Source organism: Barbus barbus (genome assembly GCF_936440315.1).
Source record: "Barbus barbus genome assembly, chromosome: 28".
Classification (NCBI taxonomy): Eukaryota; Metazoa; Chordata; class Actinopteri; order Cypriniformes; family Cyprinidae; genus Barbus; species Barbus barbus.
Genome location: NC_136756.1, coordinates 8,107,227 through 8,130,731, shown reverse-complemented (window position 1 = coordinate 8,130,731; position 23,505 = coordinate 8,107,227). Strand labels below are relative to the sequence as shown.

The window sequence follows — 23,505 nt, the reverse complement described above, 5'->3', positions numbered from 1 at the left end:
CTGTGTCCGTGGATCAGTTCGATTCATATCAGAGCTCAAAATGATAGAGCCAGCATGTTAAAAGCTAGTTATTATGGGAATAATGACTAGCTTCACTCAAAGTGTGCAATATCCCATTTGTCTTAAATGTGACACGTATGACCGAACATTTTCTCAACCCTCAATTCTACAAAAGTGTGGCGTTTTCAGACACTTAACCTGTTGACCCCACATCCGTCTTTTGTTTTTTCTCTCTCCAGAGCTCCCTGCTGCGGCTGAAAGACTACAGCTCCTGTCTCGAGATGTCTGAAGTGTCTCTCAATGAGGCCATACAGCACTTGAACTCTACATTACCCAGCAGCCCCTCTGCAAAGGAGGAGTGGGTGTCCACCATCACGGCCCTGCTGAGGGGCGTCGAAAGCTGCATCACGGACAAGCCGGAGCTGCTCAGTCACACCCCACGATCCACAAACCTCCCCCGCCTCGCCAACAACCTCATACAGGTCTGTGTGGATTCATGGGAGCATGTTTGTTGCTATACGATCTTAATAATAAGAAATGTTTCTTGAGCAGCAAATTAGACTGATTTCTGAAGGATCATGTGACACTGAAGACTGGAGTAATGGCTAATTGGAGTAATCAAATTTTTTACTCACTGTTTTTGTATTCATTCTCTAGTTGATAGCCAACAGCATGGTCTTACCTGATGACCCCAAAGAGGCTCATTTCTCATCACTGCTGCCATGGATTCTGCTGTACCACCTCATCAAACAGGAAGAGGCAGCATTTGACTGCATGCTGAGGCAGCACATCACAGATGAATATGATGATGGTATGAATAAAGAAAGATAACAGCATTTCAGTGTAGTGATAATCTTAGTATGTCCCAGTGTTGTTGACACAGCTGTGTTTGTGTTCTGTAGAGGATGATACTCCATTGCTGCCCTCCTCCTTCATGCTTCTGAACACGGCTCATGAATACCTAGGCCGTCGCTCCTGGTGCTGCAACTCTGATGGCACTTTACTCAAATTTTTTGTGAGTCTCATGCAATATATGCCGACACCTGTTTCTCTGACATGTATCTGTGCTTCTGTAATCAGGACCTGACTTTTGTCATATATAATATAATATTATAAAACACACTTGCATAAACAACCGTTCAGGTTTGGGGTGAGTATGATTTTTGTAATGTTTTTAATGAAGTCTCTTTTGCGCACCAACTCTGCATTTATTTAATCAAAAGTACAGTAGAAATAGGATGATGAACATATAATGAAATGTTATTACAGTTTAAAATAACACTTTTCTATGTGAATATGTTTTAAAATGCAATTTATTCCTGTGATGTAAAGCGGAATTTTCAGCATCATTACTCCAGTCTTCAGTGTCACATGATCCTTCAGAAATTATTCTAATAAGCTGATTTGCTGCTCAAGAAACATTTATTATTGTTATTATTATTGAAAACTGCTGCTTAATATTTTTTAGAAATATGATGCAATTTTTTCTGGATTCTTTGATGAATAGAAAGCTCAAAACAGCATTTATTTGCATTATAAATGTTTTACTGTCGCTAATAAAAATATGAATTACTTTCAAAAATAAATAAATATATAAGTAAATAACTGACCCCAAACTTTTAAACAGTAGTTGAAACAGTAATGCACAGCACCATTTAAAGAAGACATCGGATGAAATTTTCACTTTCTTAGCTTTTTTTTTTTTTTGCATGTAATTAGATTTCTGGCATGTCTGCCAGTTCAAAAAAGCTGAAAAACACACAGCCAGTTTGTTATGAACTGTCTGAGTTTGAAACTGTCATCCAGCGAGCTGTTTTCTGCCTGTTTCTATGTTGATAGCTAGCTATTTGAATAAGACCACCTCCGAGCCATACATGGAGTCCAAGGCAGCAATTCACATATCTTGTGTGTGTGACATGCCCCACGGAAGAGAGGGGTGGGGTGAGCAGGAGCTCATTATCATTTAAAGGAACATGCACCGAAACGGGTTGCTGGGAGCAGATAGTTAAGATGGGTGTTGTTTTGCACGACCATTGAGGAATTTTAACCATAGTATCTTACAGACATTTCATGAAGTTGCTAAAGAATCATAATAACTTGTGGAAGATGGGCATCTGATGTCCCCTTTAATTAAGACCTCCTGCTGTCTAATGATCATGTGTCTGTTTTCAGGTGCGGGTTTTGCGGGAGAGGCTCTCAGGACAAGAGAATCTGCCATATAAAGAGGATCTTGAGACGGCACTGGAGCAGTGTTACTTCTGCCTCTATGCTTACCCGAGCAAGAAAAGTAAAGCCCGATACCTAGAGGAGCATTCTGCCCCACAGGTAACAATGACAAGTGATATGAGCATATTTTACACACTTAACTAGTGTTAATTTTGGCTGGCATTTTTGATTTAGTCTTAGTCTTTATCTTGAGACGAAAATGCTCAATAGTCTTAGTCACATTTTGGTCATTTGAGTCTTTCATAGTTTTAGTCGACGAAAAGTCATTGCATTTTTGTCAACTTTTAGTCAAACTGCAGTTACCAACATTTATTTTGGTAGCTATTTTATATGTAGTGCTCAAACAAAAATAGTCACTAATTGTTCTCTCTTTATACCAAATCAATTAAGCTTGTGAGAAATCTGAATCAAGAATTGAATTTGGGAATTTTTTTTTTTGGTAGAGATTCAAATTAAAGTTGTTTTTCAGATAGAGTAGGTTTACTGAAGTAAACATTTATTTAACATCTTTTGTTGGTTAACATTAATAACTCAGATAGGTATTTAACTAGGAATGCTGTCAATGCTTACAAATGAGGAATACAAGAAGCGATTCATCTTAAGTCTTGTTAAGGGGTAGCTGGCCAGAAAGGAAAATTATCCCTCTATTGAAAGTAGATCCAGCCAAAACGGAAAACACATCGAAAAAGGCTGAATGGCTTTTTTTTTTTTTTGGCACAGAGACAGTATTATTGATTCTTGACCCATATATTAATATAATATATTGCCAGGTCCGTGCTGATTTAGGAACAATTTAGACTCTAGCAGACTTTTTTCAGTGCATTTGATTCAATTCATTAAACTGACTCAGCTTCCCAATTCTGCTTGATAGAGAAGACCGTCAAGTAGAGTGTGGTTGATTCACTTGTTTTTCTGTGCCTCTTCTCGCTCAATATACTTTGTGCGATCACTCAGCGTTTTCTGCCCACTAAACAGCTCTGAATGTGTCATGAACAACAAAGACTGTCACGCTAAACCATTACATGTTCTGTAATATTTTAGCTTGACTATGATCTGCTAGCCAATGGTTTTGACTTCGGTAATTCCCTAACATGACTCCGAAGTCTCCTGCGTACTCATTTTATGTCTCGAATATCTAAGAAGCTTTAAAAAGAGAGAAGGAGAACTGTCCCTGTGCTAATGAAGGTAGGTGGATGTTGGGTAGGATGAGTTGGCGGTCTGATTCAGCAATAATTCAGTGATTGATTATCTTTTGGTAGCAGGAGTCACATTGATCATTTAGCCACCCACACACCCATTATGCAGCACTGCTCTGTACACACCACCAAAGTACAATACCGAGGTGTTCTGCACCTATTCCTGTGTCTCTGGAGGAAACGGATTGTGCGGTGTAGATGCTGCTTGTGTTTTTGCAGGCATCTAGCAAATATTGAACTGTGCTTAGTCTTTGGAGCTGCGAGGTACTGCACCACTGGAGGAAAAGACAAAAACAAACCACACAAAAGTCAATGTTTGTGGTGATTTTGGGTTTTAGCTTTGGTTAAAGTCTGCATGCTTCTCAGCCAAATAATACATTTTTATTCCTTTTTTCACAAATCAACATTTCTCTTGAATTTTTCTTGAATTTTGGGTGGATTTAGTGTGTAATCCACAAAGGATACTTGCAATCTTAAAACAGGGGTGCAAACTTGTCAACTTTGGGCGAAATTCGCCGTTTGAAATAGGTCATTCACGTGAATCGTGTAGATCTGTAAAAAAAAAATGTGGGTGGGGGGTCGTAGTCATATCTGCGAGTCATCTGTGTCACGTCGCCTGTAGTGTTTTTTCCCCCCGTTGGCAAAGGAATGGACCCGCCCTACTCTGCCTCTGATTGGCTTACCTTAATGTTCTTTCCCTCATCCAACCAATCTCACTCCTGAAGCCTAACTTTTAGCGGGATGCGTCGAAATATTGGAAATTAAACTGTGAAGGCGAGTCAGTGGATATCACACAAACAACATGCAAAGTTTGTGCAAGACTTAATGCCGGTCAGAACAATTTCCCCTCCGCGCTCCAAGCATAATAATCGCTCCCGCTCACTGATATCAGAAATACCTCTCCGCCTTCTCCACGTCTAAAGTAGCCTATGTTTGAAATATCATAACGTATATTAAAAGAAAAGAATAAATAACTGGAGCGTTTTATTGGAACACTGCAAACTTTTTCACATGCCAAGTTAATAACATGGTTGTCAGCATTAAAAGGTATAATTGCTGCTTTTTGCAGAGCAAATTTTGTTTGTGATGAAAATAACAGTATGTTTTCATCAGCTATCTTACCTACGGATCGCTGCATTTCTTAGATTTCTGCTCATTCGAAATCGGATATAGATGAAGTAGCACTGAAATTACATTTGTTTGAATGCATTATTGAGAGAGCGATTGCTTGTGAGTAAGTGTTGTATCTGTTTAAATCATGCGTTCACTTGAAAATATTCAGTATCTAGAAGGAACAAACAAATTCCTTGAACTATAACTTCCCGTTCATGTCCATTGCCGTCCTTTCTTTCTGATTTGAGCGTTCCTTCTCTATCATGCAAGCTAAATGTTTAACGTGAATTCTTGCTAAATATGCAGTTATATTACAGGTCGTTGGCATGTTACTCGATGAGGTGATGGTGGACCGCTATTGGAGCGAGTGAAAACCACAACACTCTGACTTTTAAAAAATCCGCTCCTCCCTCCAGTAAAAATCACTCCACTCTACTCCGCGCTCCGCTCCGCTCACATACACTGATGCCAGTGAACGTCTTTCAACATGAAAGCGAAAGTAAAAAATGACAGCGTTTTTTCGGCATTTGTCGGCGCATGCATTAACGGCGCATAATCAGAGACGACGAGAAACAAATCTCCTACTTAATATGCGGTATAGTTTTATTTATTTCCTTAATGTTTCTCTTGTTGCCCGAACATATTGAAAACATTGAGAAAGGTATTTTGTGTTGAACAGGTTGTTTTTGAAAGTTTTATTCAGGCTATAGGCCTATAATTATAGGCTATAATAGACCTGTATTAAAATTTTTTTTTAAACATTTTCAATGAGGAGTAGCCTAAGCTAATAGTCTAATGTTTTATTATCGTCACAGCACACAGTTATGCAGTGATGCGCGAAATTATTGTGGAGCAAATTTATTGTAATATTAATTTAATAATAAAAGTAACCTAATAATAATAGCCAGAATGTAAAAGGACATTAATTGAAAATTCCAAATACTCTTAATAATGACAATATTTAATGCTTTTGACAATATCTCTGGCTATCGTCGATAAATGATAATCGTCTTTCAACGCACCCCATCGTCTTATCGTAGGGCCCCCCAACACCCGGCCCCCATATATTCTAGTCCGAATATATCTACAAATTCTTTAATCAAGAGGCATTTTCTAGACAAGTAAAAATTTAGCTTTTTCTTTAAAAAAAAAGCAAAATAATCTGCAAATGGGGTAAGAAAAATAATCTTATTTCAAACCAAAAACAAGATTATTTTGACACTTGATTTATTTATTGATTTGTATTATTAATATTAATAACTTGCCTTGGGGGTGGGGTGTTGGAGTTTAGTTTGTCACCTTTTTCACTCCTGACGAGTTTGCACCCCTGTTAAAAGGCAGCATACAGATGCTTTCAGCTGCCTTTTCAGAATCAATATCAGGACAAATTACTCGATCCTGGCTTTCTGATCAAATTAGCCAGTTTTAATTCATAACTCATTCCGAATTCCAGCCACTATCTCTTCTCTGAATGAATTAAGCAACAGTATAATCTGGATTTATTCTCTTAACCATGTTGTAGGTTTCTTTCATTTATCTGATTCTGCATTGTTAGTGTTATGAATCAAAACTAATCAGCACAATTTTTCGGCCCAGTTATAGACAGTAGGCTCATTTCTGCCCATTGTCGTAATGCCAGCGTGGACATTGCTTTTTGTTTGAATGGACAAGTGATAATTCTGTTTTGTGTCACTCGTCAATATTGTCAAATAGTTCAGGGTAATGAAAAAAATCACAAAATGCAGGATATTACTGCATGCATGCTGTTGTTCATTTTACTGTTACTCCTGAGGGGGACAAAAGAGGCTGTTCTCACTCACAGATTGAAAGAAATCCCCAGTTAAATCTCTCCACTCGTGTGTACAGCAAAATCTCCTTCACATACACGCAGACCAAAATTAGCATGGTAAAAACTGACAGAGAAAGAAAAAATGGTTAAAATTCCATTGTCAGAGACAAAGTTATAATTTTAATAAAATTTAAGAAAAAAAAAAATATATATGTTATAAAACTGAAAAAAGTCACATATATATGATAAGTATAATTTTGTTGGTTGGAAATAATTATGATTGGTAAAATCTCAATTTACAGGCAGGTTAATAGGTTAATTTAATGGAAAAAGTTAATGTTGAACTAGTGTTGTTATTGTTGACTAAAACTAAGATTAAAACTAAAACTATTAAAAATAATTTTTGTTAAAGCTGCAGTCCGTAACTTTTTTTTTGGTTAAAAATGATCCAAATTCAATATTTGAGTAAGTACATAACCAGCCAGTGTTCAAAACTATCGCCTTACTATACCAAAACTTACGGACTGCAGCTTTAACTGAAATTAAAATCTGAAATTAAATAAAATGTAAATATTAGATTACATTTTTCAACTTAAAAAAGCTTAAATGAAAATTACAAATATTGCAATGGCATTTAACTAAATGAAAATTTAAGTAATAAAATGACTAAAACTAAAATAAAAATGTATTAAAGCTGAATAGAAATATTAAACAAAATACTAATAATTATAAAAGCACATAACAATATCACTGAAAAAATGGATGTATTAAAATAAATGCTAATTCAAAATTGAATAAATACTATAATAATATATAAATAATCCTAAAATAAAACTTTTTTGGACCCTAAATACATAGTATTGATGCATCTCTCCATCTCTCTCTTCTGGTCTCTTTCTGTCTTTGATCTAGGTGGAGCTTCATTGGGTTGATGCGGTCTGTATGTTTGAGTACTTTAAACCCAAGACTTTGCCAGAGTTTGACAGCTATAAGACCAGCACTGTCTCTGCTGACCTTGCCAACCTGCTTAAAAGGCTTTCTGGAATAATTCCACGCAACGACGGCCCCACAATCTCTGTAGACGATGTGTCTGCTTATATCGAAGGAGGTGCTCTCAAAGTATGAGCTCATCGACTTGCATGCATTCATATAGATATTTTTGTATCTCTTCATCTATCAAGTATTTAGATATAGTAAAAAAGTATTTCTCTTTCTCCAAGGTTCCAGCACTTCCAGAAGGAGCTTCCCTGGCGCCCCCTGTGGTCAATGAGCTATACTACCTGCTAGCGGACTACCACTTCAAAAACAAAGAGCAGTCGAAAGCCATCAAGTTCTACATGCATGACATCTGCGTGTGTCCTAACAGGTCTGCGACAGTTTTACCTTTGAGCTTTTTGACATAAATGTAGTTAGCTCAGCTGTAGGTGACTGTTGTCTCTCCATCTCTTGCGTAGGTTTGACTCGTGGGCAGGCATGGCATTGGCACGCGCCAGTCGCATCCAGGACAAGCTGAACTCCAATGAGCTCAGGAGTGATGGACCCATCTGGAAAAACTCTCTGGCTGTGCTGACCTGTTTCAAACGGGCTCTGGAGATAGACGGCTCCAACCTCTCCCTATGGATCGAGTATGGTACCATGTCCTATGCCTTGCACTCTTTCGCTTCCAGACAGCTCAAACAGTGGAAACACGAACTTCTGCATGACTTGATCAAACAGGTACTTCTGTTTGTATAGACGAAGAGTGAGAGAGACATGTGATTGTGTACAAAACAATGTATGAGTGTGTGTTAAAAAACTAGATCCGAGAAGATTTGTGTGAGTTGCTGTTTGTTTGTTTTTAAAGATGGTAGAGCGCAGGGACTCGATGTTGGAGACGGCGTCGCAGTGCTTTCAGAGCGCCTCACGCTGTGGCGGTGATGAGGAGGAGTGGCTCATTCACTACATGCTGGGAAAGATTGCAGAGAAGCGCAAAGTGCCTCCCAAAGACTACTTGCAGCTGTACAAAAAGGTGATGAGCTGGGTTACAGCTGGCCTGGTGGATCATCTGATTGGCTATTGAGAATGCATGGCATCTATCACCAGGCTTGTTTAATGGCGTTTTTAGGCCTGTAGATTGTTAGCTTTGTTTCTTATAATATGCATTTGTGTTGACCTTATTTGCTCAACGATTCGCTCAACGATGAATTTTTCCAAACCAAAGGCTTGCATGACGCTAATCAGCGATGATTGGTCTATTTCATTTAAAGCAGTGGCAGTGCTGCTTTGTGTACAGCATTACCGGGGAAACGGCTATTTTTAACGCTCCAAAAGTGACACCTAGTGGCAAAGAATGAATTTACATTTTCATTCAGACCAACACGAAAATCCAAGTTTCCCCAGGTCTGCGTGCGCAACAAGTGGGCGGGCAATAAGCTAATGCTTCATGTTAACGTTAAATATGAAACGGCTTGGGATTCATTTTAAAAACAACTCGTTTCAGTGATTCAGAGTCTACTCTTTCTTTTGAGAGACAATAACTTTATAAATGGTGCACTTTCAGATTTAAAACTTTGCAGGATGTTTTCATTCACTTAGAGCTGTGTTACACACTGCATGAAAGGTAATTTTCAAAAATCCATAATAGGGGCATTTTAAAGACCATAGTTTCAATATAAAAAATCAGTCAGTTTGGGTCAAAGCATACCAAAATGTGTTACATGTGAGGGGGTATTTGCACAACACTGTTTTCAACTAAAAATGGAAAAACGGTTTGTGTTTTGGCTGTTCATTTACATGACAGCAGTGTTTGAGGGCCTCATAATGCAAGCTTTTTAAAACGGTTTCAAAGTTGCAAGTTTTTAAAAACGATACCGTTATCGTCTCCATGTAAAATACAAAAACATCATGCATATACGTATTACGTGTTCAGTCTGTAGGCATGCGCGAGTGTCTTTACAAAGTGACATCGCCAACTAGTGGCCTGGCAAACATAATACAGCGTTTTAGCTGTTTTCACGGATGCAGTGTATGCAAATTTTTTCAAAAATGCTAAGAAAAAGCTTTTCCATTTTCAGTACATTGTTGTTGCATAAATGTACCTGGAGTAAAACTATCGTCTCATTGTTCAGAGTGCATCTGTTTATGTTCTGGGATTTCAATCGTAGCATTATCAATTGGTAACGGTAAAGTTAACTCCTCCATGGGCTCCATTGTGGCTTTATCTGTAACTGTTGTTGACACACACACACACACACACACACACGAATGTATATAAGCCTTCATTCCTGCTCCACCTGATTAAATATATATAGAGATATATAATGCATTTCTCATTAACTGTGATGCTGCTTGGTTTGTTGGTCTGTTGGATCGGATTGATTTCTCACCACAACCGAGCCGCTCCACAGTTCTTTGCCAGCTGGGCTGAGAGAGAGAGACCAACTTATTCAGGCAATCTCAGATTGATTGTTTTGGCGTGGATCCGGCATATTGCATATAGTGTTTATATGCCTAAATGATCTGAATCAAAGAAAAAACTTTCCAGGTTCCTAAACAAATGCTCTAAACCAGTCAGGTGTGTTAACACGTTAACAGTTCAGTGATACAGTTTGAGAATGATTAGGACACTCCGACAAAAGTCTACCTTTAGTCACTTGATTGCGAACTCACCTTCAGGTCTGACTCTGTTCTAGAATGAAATGCCCAATTTGTTAGTTAGTTACTGGTGTATAAAAATGTATAAAACATACAAGGCTGTTGCTGCGGTTTTTATGTGTGAAAGTGGCTGCTGACAGCCCGACAGTCAGATACGCATCTCATTACAGCCCTTGTGTCATCTCTCTCCAGTCTGCACACTACCTGCATGAGGAAGCAGCCAGATACCCACGCAAAATCCACTACCACAACCCGCCTGACCTCGCAATGGAGGCCTTAGAGGTATGCAGTGAAATAGAGCTCTTTTGTACACTACTGTGTACAATTTTGATGGTTTTGAAAGAAGTGTTTTTTTGCTCACCAAGGTTGCAATTATTTGATCAAAACTAAAGTAAAACAGTAACAGTCAAATATTATTACAATTGGAAATATTTGAATCTTCTATTAATGTTTTCTATTGTAATTTATTTCTGTGATCAAAGCTGAATCATTACTCCAATCTTCAGTGTCACATAATCCTTCAGAAATCATTCTAATATGCTGATTTGCTGCTCAAGAAACATTTCTATATATTAGCAATGTTGAAAACAATTGTGCTGCATAATATTTTTGTGGAATTTTGTGGATATTTTTCAGGATTCTTTGAACGTTCAAAAGAACAGTATTTATTTAAAATAGAAATTTGTAGCAATGTAAAAATCTTTATTGTGATCAAATAAATACATCCTTGCTGAATAAAAGTTTTCTTAAAAACAAAACAACACTGACACCAAACTTTTAAATGGTAGTGTATTGAAAGCACTCCTATACTATGACAAAATGTCAATTAACCACAAGTTGTGTTTGAATTCTTCCTGAAATATATCTCTTCTCTTACTTCTGACTGGCCAGCTGTTTTTCCGCCTGAGTGCCACCATTCTGAAATTGCTGGAGAATGAGGAAGATGATGGTGAACAATCTGAGCAGCAGATGAAGCTACTAGATTATGAGCTGTTCTTCAACATGCTCGCTGAAGCTGCTGTCGGACCCTTTGCACGCGGAGAGGAGAAGACCGCACCCAAAACCAGCATTGACAAGTATGATCACAAACCTTTTAGGCCATGTTTACACTAGTGTCTTTTCGTGTTAAAATGGCATTTTAAAATGAAAACGATCCTCATCTACACTGGCATGATCATTCGTGCAGGTACAACCATAGATATGTATAACTAGATACCCTATTATTTAGATGGCGGACGCGTCCGTGTGCTTGGAGCGGTCGAATGGGGAATCTACCCAAACATATCTAAGGGTACAATAATGAGCATGATGTTATTGATTACACGGTCGTCAAGGATAGGCAGAGAGAAGGTGGGCAGCCACGCTGTCATTTTCAAAAGTCTCTGTTTTGGTCTGTTTACAATGAAACGCATCACCAGAGTTTTCAAACTAAAACAGGCTCTGCAGCATTTTCAAAAGTCTCCATTTTCGAGAGTTGAAAACGCCGGAGTAGTGTAAACGATAGGCGTAACCGTAGCAAAAGTTATGCATTTTAAAATGAAAACACACTAGTGTAAACGTAGCCTTAAGCTTTAGGCCTGGAGGGCTTAAGATCTTCAAATATAGACTAAGATTCTAAGATTTCAATGGATTACTGTATATCAAAAACGTTTAGGAGACTTTTTAAGATGTTCTTTAACGGTGTTAAAACAACCCTACATTTGATAGAATCTTTCTGTGTTTTTTTTTTTTTTTCTCCCAACAGAGAAAAGCTTCCATCCATTAACGACGAGGACTCGCGCTCCTCGGTTGGCGTGAGTACCTGTCCGGCAGCGTTGGCCACCTCATCTGTCACATCTGTGGTGGCTCCAACAACTTCTTTGCCTGGCGACGGTGCGGCAGGTGCGAGTTCTCCCCCGTATGTGGTCACTCCGGTCGACCACGATTACATCAAACGTAAAAGCCTGCAGCAGAGGCATAGGCAGGGGCAGGAGCTCCAGCAGCAGCCGCAGCAGCAGCAGGACGGTACAGTACAAGGGCCAGAGTATAACTCACTCACTCACTCACTCATTCACTCACGCACGGGGAAATGAGGATGATGAAGGTTATTCACCACTATGAAATTGAATTGTGGGCTCTGGTGTACAATAACATCTCCTCCCACCCCTCCTCTTACCATCTGCACCAGGCCATAGATCATGGGAAAATGGGCAACATTTCTAACAGTGTCTCAGCGGGTTTTTTTTATTCTTTATTCGCTTTGATTCAGTTCCACTTTGTCATTTCTAGCTTTCAAGTAATGAAATCAGATTTTCAGTCAGAATGGTTTACATTCATTTTGTTGTTTACGCTGCTGAAGTGCTTACGTACCCAGTCCACCATCATTTTGTGTTTTCTGCTGTTTTATTTGCGCCTGCCATTCCTGCTCGAATTATGAATGTGTTTCACAGTTGTTCACCTGGTAAATCAAGTTTTTATCAATTTTTTTTATTTGATTGGTTGTATCAACAATTTAAGGCAGCAGATGCTAGCTAACACTGGTGCTGATCTTGTGCTGTAGAGAACCTAAATTTCATCATTGTTGGCCATTTATTACATTTTAAAATGGGTCAAAAGTGCAGCAGTGGTGTGGTAGAAGCTTCTGAGCAATGCAGCTCCTTTTGGCCTTATGAGAGTAGTAGGCTATACATTAATTTTTTTGGATGTTATGATGGCTTAAAGTTTTGCAATACTCTGTGTTAATGCAAATTGATCTCATTAATTCAACTTAGTAAGACAACTTGATATTTTTGTAGACTTAGTAAATTGCTGTCTCAACTTTTCTTAGTAAGTCTGTCTTCGACAAAATAATTATTTCAGCCCAGTAAGTCAACTTGACACATTGTCATTTCAACTTAGTATTTAATTACATGAATGTAAGTCAACTTAGTGTCTTATTTTTAATGTTGTATTTTATTATTTCTTAGTGAGTCGACTTTGTATCTTTTAAAGTGTTTTATTGCAACTTATTGAAGTGACTTCATATATTTATGTATTTTTACTAAGTGCTTAGTAATTTCAAATCGAGTTAAGTTCAAGTTTATTTGTATAGCGCTTTTTACGATAAAAATCGTTGCAAAGCAGCTCTACAGGAAATTAAGTTTCCACAATATATTTATATATTGCAGAACCTTAATATATTTCAGATCATTTAAGAGTTGGATCCAGACTGAAGCTTCTGTAATTCCTAGTTACCACGGGATTTTAACAAATAGAGACATAATTAGCATAGCTGCTGTTCCATCTAAGCAAAAATGATTTGTTCAACCCAAGCTAAAGAATAATAATAATGTACATTTGATCAGATATAACTGCAGTACAAGATTATAAGATGCATTATGTGAATACTTGGCTAAAGAGATCTTTAATCTAGATTTAAACAGAGAAAGTGTGTCTGAACCCCGAACGTTATCAGGAAGGCTATTCCAGAGTTTGGGAGCCAAATGTGAAAAAGCTCTACCTCCTTTAGTGGACTTTGCTATCCTAGGTACTACCAAAAGTCCAGAGTTTTGCGATCTTAGGGAGCGGGTTGGATTGTAGCGTGGTAGAAGACAAGTTAGGTACGCAGGAGCTAAACCATTTAGGGCCTTATAGGCAAGTAATAATATTTTGTAAATGATATGGAACTTAATAGGTAGCCAGTGCAGAGACTGTAAAATTGGGGTAATATGATCATATTTTCTTGACCTGGTAAGAACTCTAGCCGCTGCATCTGTAGCTTGTTTATTGAAGATGCAGGACAACCAGCTAGCAGTGCATTACAATAGTCCAGTCTAGAGGTCATGAATGCATGAACTAGCTTTTCTGCATCAGAAACAGGTAGCATGTTTCGAAGCTTGGCAATGTTTCTAAGATGGAAGAATGCTGTTTTTGTAACATGGGAAATATGATTTTCAAAGAACAAGTTGCTGTCTAATATAACACCCAGATTTTTGACTTTAGAGGACATAACAGTGCATCCGTCTAGTTGCAAATTGTAATCCAAGAGATTCTGTGTAATGTTTTTGTAATGTCCAATAAGTAATATCTGTCTTATCTGAATTTAATAGGAGGAAATTATTGGTCATCCAATCTTTTACATTTTTTACACAATCTATTAGCTTAGTTTAGAAGTTTCATCTGGTCTTGTTGAGATATATAGTTGAGTATCATCAGCATAACAATGAAAAATAATCCCGTATTTTCTAATAATATTACCAAGAGGCAACATGTATATTGAAAATAGCAGAGGACCTAGGACAGATCCTTGTGGTACTCCATACTTTACTGGTGATAATTGAGATGACTCCCCATTTAAATGAACAAAGTGGTAGCGATCGGACAGGTAGGATCTAAACCATCTTAAAGCCTGCCCTTGAATGCCAGTATAGTTTTGTAATCGATCTATGAGTATGTCATGGTCTATAGTGTCGAACGCAGCACTAAGATCAAGTAATACTAGCAATGAGATGCAGCCTTGGTCTGAAGCAAGAAGCAAGTAATTTGTAATTTTAACAAGTGAAGTTTCTGTGCTATAGTGAGACCTGAAACCTGACTGAAATTCTTCATAGAGATCATTTTTTTGTAAGAAGGAACACAATTGAGCAGACATAACTTTTTCTAAACTTTTAGACATAAACGGAAGATTTGAAATGGGTCTGTAATTTGCCAGTTCATTAGAATCTAGTTGTGGTTTCTTAATAAGAGGCTTAATAACTGCCAGCTTGAATGGTTTTGGGACGTGACCTAAAGATAGTGGTTTGTAATTTTAATTTAGTATCTTTTTTTTTGACAAAAGTAGTTGTCATTGTCAATTTATAAAGTTGACTTTGTTTCTAGTCGTTTTTACTTTTCTTTTTTTCAATATGGTAAGTTGACTTGATGTTTTATATCAACGTAATATTAGACAGCTGGCTAAGTAGAAATGATGGAGTGCTAAGCTTGAATGGCAAGTTAGTAATCTTAACAGTCTTGTTTCTGCTTAGTAAGTCAACTCTGTGTCTTATTTTGAGTATTTCATGTCATGTCAATGTAATAAGTCAACATAGTGACTTTTAGGGCTGTGCAAATAATCGAATGCGATGATCATGTGCATCTCGTCAGGAAAGCTGGTTCTGTGATTAGTAGTAAATCTCCATCACCTGTTTTCAGATGGAGCAGCATTTACTACACAGAGCCGTAGTTCACTGAAAAGCTACGCAATATCGCATTCATTATCGGCGATGTATTGCCTGCGATTATGAACGCGATATTGCATAACTCATCAGTGAACTACGGCTCTGTGTAGTAAATGTCGCTCCATCTGAAAGCAGGTGATGGAGATTTACTATTAATCGCAGAACCTGCTTTACTGACGAGATGCGCATAATCATCGCATTTAATTATTTGCACAGCCATAGTGACTTTTATCACTCATTTATTTTGGCAAGGGTTGTAATAACAAAAAAAGATGTCCACTACATATTTGAATGTAATATTTCATTATTTTCATTATTTCAACACAGGTTTCCAGCAAAACAACCCTATATCAATCATTTTGTGACATGTTTATTGAATATTGATTATACATATTGCCAGTATGTTTACATTTATGTATTTAGCAGATGCTTTAATTCAAGGTGACTTTGTCAAAGACAACAATTTATACAATTTTAATTTTAAATCTGTTTTTTATGATATCAAAGAAGCTAAATTTGGTCTCTTAATGTTTAAAATGTCATAGTGCTCTGTCAGCTTTTAGCATTTCTATCAGTTTTCAGGTTTAGCCATGCTTTTGAGAGGTACAGTATCACAAAAATACTATATACTAATAGGAAAATAAATTCTTATCTCATTTCAAATTCACATAGTTTTAATATTTTAGTTTGAGATGTTTGTTTTTTGTAGTAGTTTGAAAGGGGGCATTGCATAGGACTCTTGATTAAATATTGCCTGTGGCCTGTTTTGATGAAATGGAGTCAGTATTTTTGAAACTGTGCCAGATGGTGGCACTGACCTAGTTGCTGAAGTCAATTTCAGCTTGGTGTGCTCATTTTGTGAAAAACAGTTCTTAGATTTGGTCACTTCGGTCTTTAGGTGGATTGTCACGGGCTAATCTGCTTAGCTCTTGTTGTGTTCATCATTGCTAAATAGCATGTGGCTTGCATGGCTGTGAATGGACAATGTTTTTGAGATGTAGCCTACATATGATGTTGTAGCTATATAAATCAAATGTGTGGAATATTTCATAATGTGTTTTTTATGGTAAAACCTATGAGTATTTCTCATTTTGACATTTTGCTACTAGAGCGGCACAATTTATAGCAATCGAAACTAAATTGTGACTAAATCGTTTGGTTTAGTGCAATTATGAAATCGCAAAAGCTGTTATGCACAGCTTGTCACTGAGGTATGGCTCTGTGATCAGTAGCAATGCTTGAGTAGTAAATGATTGAGCTGCTTAACGTTCATTTGAAAAAGCAACACGCATCAAACATCTTTCCAAACATGAGAAGCATTTATGAACCTCTTGTCCAAAAGACAACATTTAATAACACTGAGACGTTAAACTGAGCTGGTGTGTGGTGGGTGTTTTGGTGCAATATGGCTGCCGTCGTAGCATCCAGGTGGATGCTACACATTGGTGGTGGTTGAGGAGGTTCCCCCCTTCTATGTAAAGGGCTTTGAGTACCCAGAAAAGCGCTATATAAATGTAATGAATTATTATTAATTATTATTATGTTTTTATTCCAAACTCACTGCGTAACATCAGTCAAGTGTTTGAAATAAAATCCTTCTTTGAGATGATGTGGCTTCTTACACAGAATGAGGCATGCAACATATTATTTCTAAGGTTGGGTATCGTTTGGGTTTTTTATGGTACTGGTGCCAAATCGATAGTTTTAAAATGGTACCAGTGCCTGAAACGATACTTGAAAAAATAAATGAATAAAATTTTCCAAATAGGATGGATTGGCTATTAGCGCTATAAACACATGTAATGTCTTTTTCATTCATACTTGGCGCCAGAGGGCGCCCTCATCCAGAAACCCATAACATTATACATCCCACAAGTAACAATGAAGCACCAGGAAATTCCTAATAAGGACAAAGGCATTGCTATCACTGTAACTGAACAAGCTGTGCATGAAAAAAAGCATAGCCTTTACCGAATCACGTTTCCAGTTTAATTTCTATTAATCGTGCAGCTCTATTTGCTACATATTAGTATTTGCTACATTGTAGTATTTTCATGTTCCCTATTTCCCCTTTTATTTAATGCTAGGCATCACACAAGCCAATGAGGAATTGGTCGATTGTAATGTACAGCTAATCAGCTATTGATTTTGGACCATTTGAGATTTTGCTGTAAACAGGATTATCAATCATGACGCAACAAAAATAAAAACAAATGACCAATAACATTTTATATCACTTTAAATCACAAGAAACTTAATATGTATTGCAGAACAAAGAAAAAAAATTTGACTGCCACTGCCCACTTCCATTAAATTAAAAAACAATATTTGCTTGTTTTTAGAGAAATTACAACTTTACTTTTAGTAGTTTACCTCTTTTAATTTAAGAGCTAATTATATAAAAACAGGCTGTTGAAACAAAATAGTTTGCTTTGAAATTTTACATTCCATATAGCATGACCAACTCTTAACTGCTCCTTTTGAATTGCAGATACAATTATTTGAAGTGTTTCACAATTTATGAAATATTATTATAATCCGTTATAACATCATACAAATCATATAGATATAGCATATGGAGTAGGAAGAATAGTTATTAAAATAGTAGAATAACATATTTGATTCAGTCGCAAGATGAATATGGAGATGAAATGGATTCTTTTTTAACATTTTTAACTTTAGCACTCATGACGTAAGATGCTGAAAAAAACAGCGAAACAGTGCAACTTGATGTGTGAGTAACCCCTAAGAGGTGTGCTGTTTTTTGTTTGTTTTTTATTTATTTATTTATTGGCTGTTTACTCTCTGTATCAATAATCATTTTTGTTTTCCCAGTTATCTGTGAAGAGCAGCGTATAGCTTGCTAATGGAATGCAATTGTAACGGATGCTTTTTTTAATTTTAATTTTAAATTTGAGCACTCATGACGTAAGCTGCTGAAAAACCCCAGCTGAAAAGCAAAAACAGTGCAAGAACACAGTTCATGTGTGAGTTACCCCTAAGAGGTGTGCTGTTTTTTTATTGGCTGTTATTTACTCTTTCTGGATTGATAATTATTTAAATTTTTCCAGTTATCTGTGAATAATATATACCATAAAAAAATATATTATTAATATGTGGTGCTCTGATTGTTTTCATGTTTAATTATAATTTTTTTTTTTTTGTGGCTGGCTTCATCTCATTGCCTCACTGAAACCTTCACAATGGCTTGCTGCAGATTTGAAGTGTGATTTATTTTTTTATAAAGGTGAACATTGTGACATGTTGCCCATATTCCTCAGTCGTTCCCATGGCCTGCTTTAGTCTCCCTGTCTCCCTGCTGCCTCCTGCCTGCTCCCTCTCTGCCTGCCTCTGACCTGCTTCCTACCTGCTGCTTCTTAATGGATGCATGATGGGTCAGCACCCTGATTCAACAAAGACTTCCCACAATGCACTCCGCACTGCTCTGTGTGCAAACTGACATCTGACCAACATGTCTGCTGTGGCTCATATGTGCAAGGGAGATTGTTCTTGTGGGTTGTTCTGAATAATGTGGTTCGGTAAAGACAGTGGGAAGTTTCAACTGCTTTTTCTGCCAATGTTGGTGTGTGGATGAGTTTAGCTTCTTATCAGCTGATACAAGAATTCTAGACTTGATGAATTCACTCTCTTATTGTATGATTGTTGATTTCAAAGGCCCCGATATACTCACAGGGAAGTTCATTTTTGTTCTTTCGTTTAGATGAATATGTAAATATGTGCTGTGTGTCAGTAAAGGCAGAGCTCCTGATCTCCCAAAATGAACTCAAAATGAAATGCGCTTTGGCTTAATTTAGTTCGAAATTCTGTCACACCACTTCAGTCTTGGATTTTGCTTGAAGTATATCGGGGCCTTAATGGGTGAATGTCATGAAAACACATGCAGTCTTATTTCACCTCAAAATCAAAAGAAAAGATATTCTGAATGACGAAGATGGTGCCAGTTTTTGCTTTGAGGCATCAATTTCAACACAATTAAGCACAATTTCCCCCCAAAACATGGTGAAATAGGACTCAGACATGGCTTGGTTTTTGTGAGATTCACTCTAATAACCTCTAAAAGCTTCCCATTTCTCATCACAACAAAAAATGAAAGGTCTCTATTTATGCAACAGTGGTACCCAAAATATACAACTGAATGGCTTTGTATGACTCATTATGAAACGTGTTCTAAACTGAATTTTCTCTACAGCTGACTTCTCACATGACCATGACTACTGCCTGTGTCTCTCTGCTTTGCGGCCAGGATCTGTGTATGGTACAGACGCCCTTCCTCGCACAATCGATAGCACAAAACTGCTGGCTCGCCTATCATTCCTCAAAAGCAGGGCTTTATTTTCCCAACGAACTCCAATGGTCAAGCACCCTGAGCACCATAGGGCTCAACAGTGACTATGCGTTAAGTTTTACACAGGGCTTGGTTTCCATTTCCCTTTTGGAAATTGTTTAATACACAATTTTAAGCCTTCAAGCTAACCAGACAGCTTAGGGATAAACCGCATTGCAACATTTTATTAGAAGCATCAAAAGTACTTCACTAAAAGACTGGCTGTAAGACTATCAACTGTCTGGTTTATTTTGCAATTTATTCTGGCCAACTTAAACCGTCCACTTTGACTTAAAGAGATTGAAAGCAGTTTAAAAGTATAAATGTGAAAGACCAAGGGGTGGGTTTATTTGAAGCAATTGACCCTTTGCAAAGACCCACGTACACACTGGAGTTAAATTCGGTTGTCAGTTCACCTTTTACTCCTTAAAAAGGTATGTACACACATAATTCACTAAAATACGGGAGTGACAACCGCATTCCACAACCGCATTAACCCCCGAAAAATGCAGGTAGTGACAACCGCATTTAGAAAATTCTATGCAGTGTGTACGGAACTGAACTGAACAACTAGTTGTTAATGATGTATTTGAACGTGCATCAGTGTATTCGTCTGTATGTGAGATGCAAGAAAACAGTGAAAGACGTCTTAACTTAGCACGGGGCTAGCTGCGCTCATGAACAGTGTGGTAAAGGGAGTGTTGCCAGATCTTCATAGAAAAAACAAACAAACAAACAAGGACAAGCACAAAAAACTCTAAAACTAAAACTCAAATGCTTTGTTTTATAACTCACAAAAAAATCATATCTCATATCCGTGACAGACCACTTTATTAACTTCATAAAGTGATTATCTTTATGAGCTAAGACCAAACAACATGCCTGAAAGCAATTCTAAATGTGAGGACATGGCAATATTGCAAGACAGCGCTCTCTAAAGCTGCCTCCCGAGCATAAACAACACACAGCACGTCTATCAGCGGTAGTTTAGTTAAAATCGACAGACAAATGATGTCTTTAGTCAAAAAATGGCACATAACAAACGGCTAAACTTTTATTCACTCCCGCAAGACGACAATGTTGCTATGGTTACAAATGCGGGAGTGACTTCTGTTCCATACACACATGGAACGATAATTTACAGGACTCACTCCCGCATTTAAATGCAGTTGTCACTCCTGAAACTTGCAGTACTTGTACGTGGCCATTATGTTCTCACGCAGTGAAAAATACATTGTGGAAACTGACAGCATGCTGACAGAGCAGGTTACTTTAGGTATGAAACAAAGTCTCAGCTTTCAAATTTTGTCTTTTTATTTTTTATTTTTTTTTAAGGAAATCCAATCAATAAATACCGTTTTAAGGCTCTTTAATGTGTCGTGACAGATCGCTGTAGGGCCTCAGTTCACGCAGCACATGAACTGATCATCTCTTCCTCTTTACTAGTTATAGCATGAAATAAACATGAGTGAACATCAGAAGGTATCTTGTTTCAACCACGGAAAGACCTCGACTTAAAAGCAATAGAACTAAAAGAAAAGAAAATAACTAAAAATATAATAAAATACCTAACTACATAATACTATTATTGTTAGAAATTGCAACAATATAAAATAGAAATAAATACATTTTATACATTTAAAATTTTAATTAAAACAGTAAGTAAACAATCAATAAACAATTATCTCCTGGCCAGAGGAGAACTGGCCCCCCGACTGAGCCTGGTTTCTCCCAAGGTTTTTTCTCCATTCTGTCACCGATGGAGTTTTGGTTCCTTGCCGCTGTCGCCTCTGGCTTGCTTAGTTGGGGACACTTAATTTCTAGTGATTATCGTCAATTTGATTTAGCAGGTACTATTTAAACTAAACTGATCTAGACAATGACATCACTGAATTCAATAATGAAACGCCTTTAACTGAAAATTGAGTGTTTAATCTTATTATTATACATTACTGACACTCTATACTCCAATCTGATACTGTTAAGTGCTTTGACACAATCTGTATTGTTAAAAGCGCTATATAAATAAAGGTAACTTGTCTTGACTTGACTTGAAAGATGTCAATACACAGTATATTTCAAGTTCAAGTCCACTGACATCTACTCTCCTGTCTGGTTTGTTTGTTGGACAAAATGGCAGATTCAGTGTTATGATTGGTCAGATCGCCTGTCAGCAGAGGTGGGGTAGTCTCAGCCTCAGACGTCATGCCCACGGACCGTTCGCTAAATGTCTGATGCATATGGCACACTTTTCTGGAAACACTTCAGGAATGTCGAAGTCGTAATCTGACTGGTTGAATTAAACCGGAATTCCGGGAGACGCGAGTGTTGTGTTTTTCTGTCAAATCTGCCAGGAAACAAAGATGCCGTGGCGCCAAACTCCCTCACGAAAGAAATAAACCGTTGTGTTTACAACTGTGATGACGAACGCTTATCAGGGTCAACTAAACGCTGGATTTTCAAAAGTATGTGAAATATTTAAAGTTCGCGGCGTAGAATCTTTAAAATACATCTGAGAGTTTGACACACCGGTTTGTTATTGTGGCGACATTTCCACGCCCCGAAACGTGACGCTAAACGAAACAAGCTATGATTGGTTGTTTGACATGTCGGTCAAACGGCCTCATGGGCGGGCCTTGGCCAATGAAAGCTGACATCTATTCCAGACCTTCAGCCGTCAGTCTGAAGGTCTGGCTACGCGAGACTAGAGATGGGGACAAGTCACACATGTTCAAATCTCAAGCAAGTCTCAATGCCCTACCATCAAGTCTCAAGTCACAGTACAAACTAATCAAGCAAGTCAAGTCAGTAGCTCACCTCAAGCGAGTCGAGTCCTGATGAAAAGTTACAGTATCAAACAGGAACAAATATATTTTTGCCACACGACCTTATGCTTTTTTCCTCAGAAATGAACTTTTTTAATTCAAATCACCCCTTATATCAGAAATAAAATGGACCCAAAATTTTAATCGGATATAGACACCCTATTTGGACTGTTTCTTTCACTTTGCATGATTCCTATTGTTCTTGAAAATTGTAATCATGGCTCAAAGCAAGAAGCCTATTGCTGCTAATGTTTATGTATCTTCCCCTGTAATTTGTCGATTTCTTAGATTTGATCTTAATAAGAACTAAATTGGCAACTGTGCATTTAAGGTCTGCCTAAGCTTTTTGTTTTGTTTTGTTTTTGTTTTCTGTTTGTTCTGTTGGGGAAAAAAAATGAATTAAATTAAATGATAGACCTACTAATGCCGCCAGTAAGTGGTGGCAAATCACTGCTTTATCACAGAAGCGCTCATTGAACTGATTCATTCAAAACAGTTGATTCGTTCATGAACAAGCAAGAATGGGCCACTGAATCACTCAACCGATTCGTTCAGTATTCAGTGTGTTGCTTAGAGACGCGTGTAACTCTGTGGGCTGAACAGAACTGTTGGCAGCCGCGCTGAAAATATTACTAGGCTATATCGTATGTTTATAAATATAAAAACTTATACTAGGGCCGTTTTGACAACATGTCTTGGATTTTGGGTTCAAGAGAAATATCACTAATCGATAAAACACTGTTGTTTCCATGGTACAATTCCATATATTGATTTACAAAGAGGGATGCTGGACACTAAAGCACTGTTTTGAGAGACAAATGCCAGCGAAAGTAAAGTTTGACGTCATTAATTACAAACACGAGATTAATAATTTATAATCACTTTAATTAATGACAGACCTAAGATAAATTTTAGGACCAATGCTGTTTTCAACTAACAAACAAGATTACATACCTTTCCTTTATGAAGCTGTGACGTCCTGGCTTTGCAAATGCATACAGTTTTGAAGGGAAGTGTTAATCCAAACATCTCGGGGGAGATTCTCTTGCTCCCTGTATTTGGCGCGCTGTGTTCCTGTGCTCGTGCAATGTCATGAACTGCGCAGACTCTGATCACTTCTGCCGCTGGTTCAGTGGCTTGCTTTTGTTTACCAAATTATGTTGCGATGATTTATAATAATAATTAGAGTTGTTATAAAGTCAAG

The 23,505-nt window shown here is 37.5% G+C and overlaps 1 protein-coding gene across 1 annotated transcript in view; it reads left to right on the top strand.

Moving 5' to 3' along the window:
- The window catches only part of cabin1 (calcineurin binding protein 1), a 115,566-nt gene that overhangs the window by 22,041 nt on the left and 70,020 nt on the right, over positions 1–23,505 (top strand). The window contains exons 17-27 of the mRNA XM_079382768.1: positions 240–482; positions 658–811; positions 903–1,015; positions 2,173–2,325; positions 7,237–7,443; positions 7,545–7,690; positions 7,779–8,040; positions 8,168–8,332; positions 10,150–10,239; positions 10,849–11,033; positions 11,702–11,961. Coding sequence (XP_079238894.1) covers positions 240–482; positions 658–811; positions 903–1,015; positions 2,173–2,325; positions 7,237–7,443; positions 7,545–7,690; positions 7,779–8,040; positions 8,168–8,332; positions 10,150–10,239; positions 10,849–11,033; positions 11,702–11,961 — 1,978 coding nt within the window. The remainder of the gene's footprint in view (positions 1–239; positions 483–657; positions 812–902; positions 1,016–2,172; positions 2,326–7,236; positions 7,444–7,544; positions 7,691–7,778; positions 8,041–8,167; positions 8,333–10,149; positions 10,240–10,848; positions 11,034–11,701; positions 11,962–23,505) is intronic.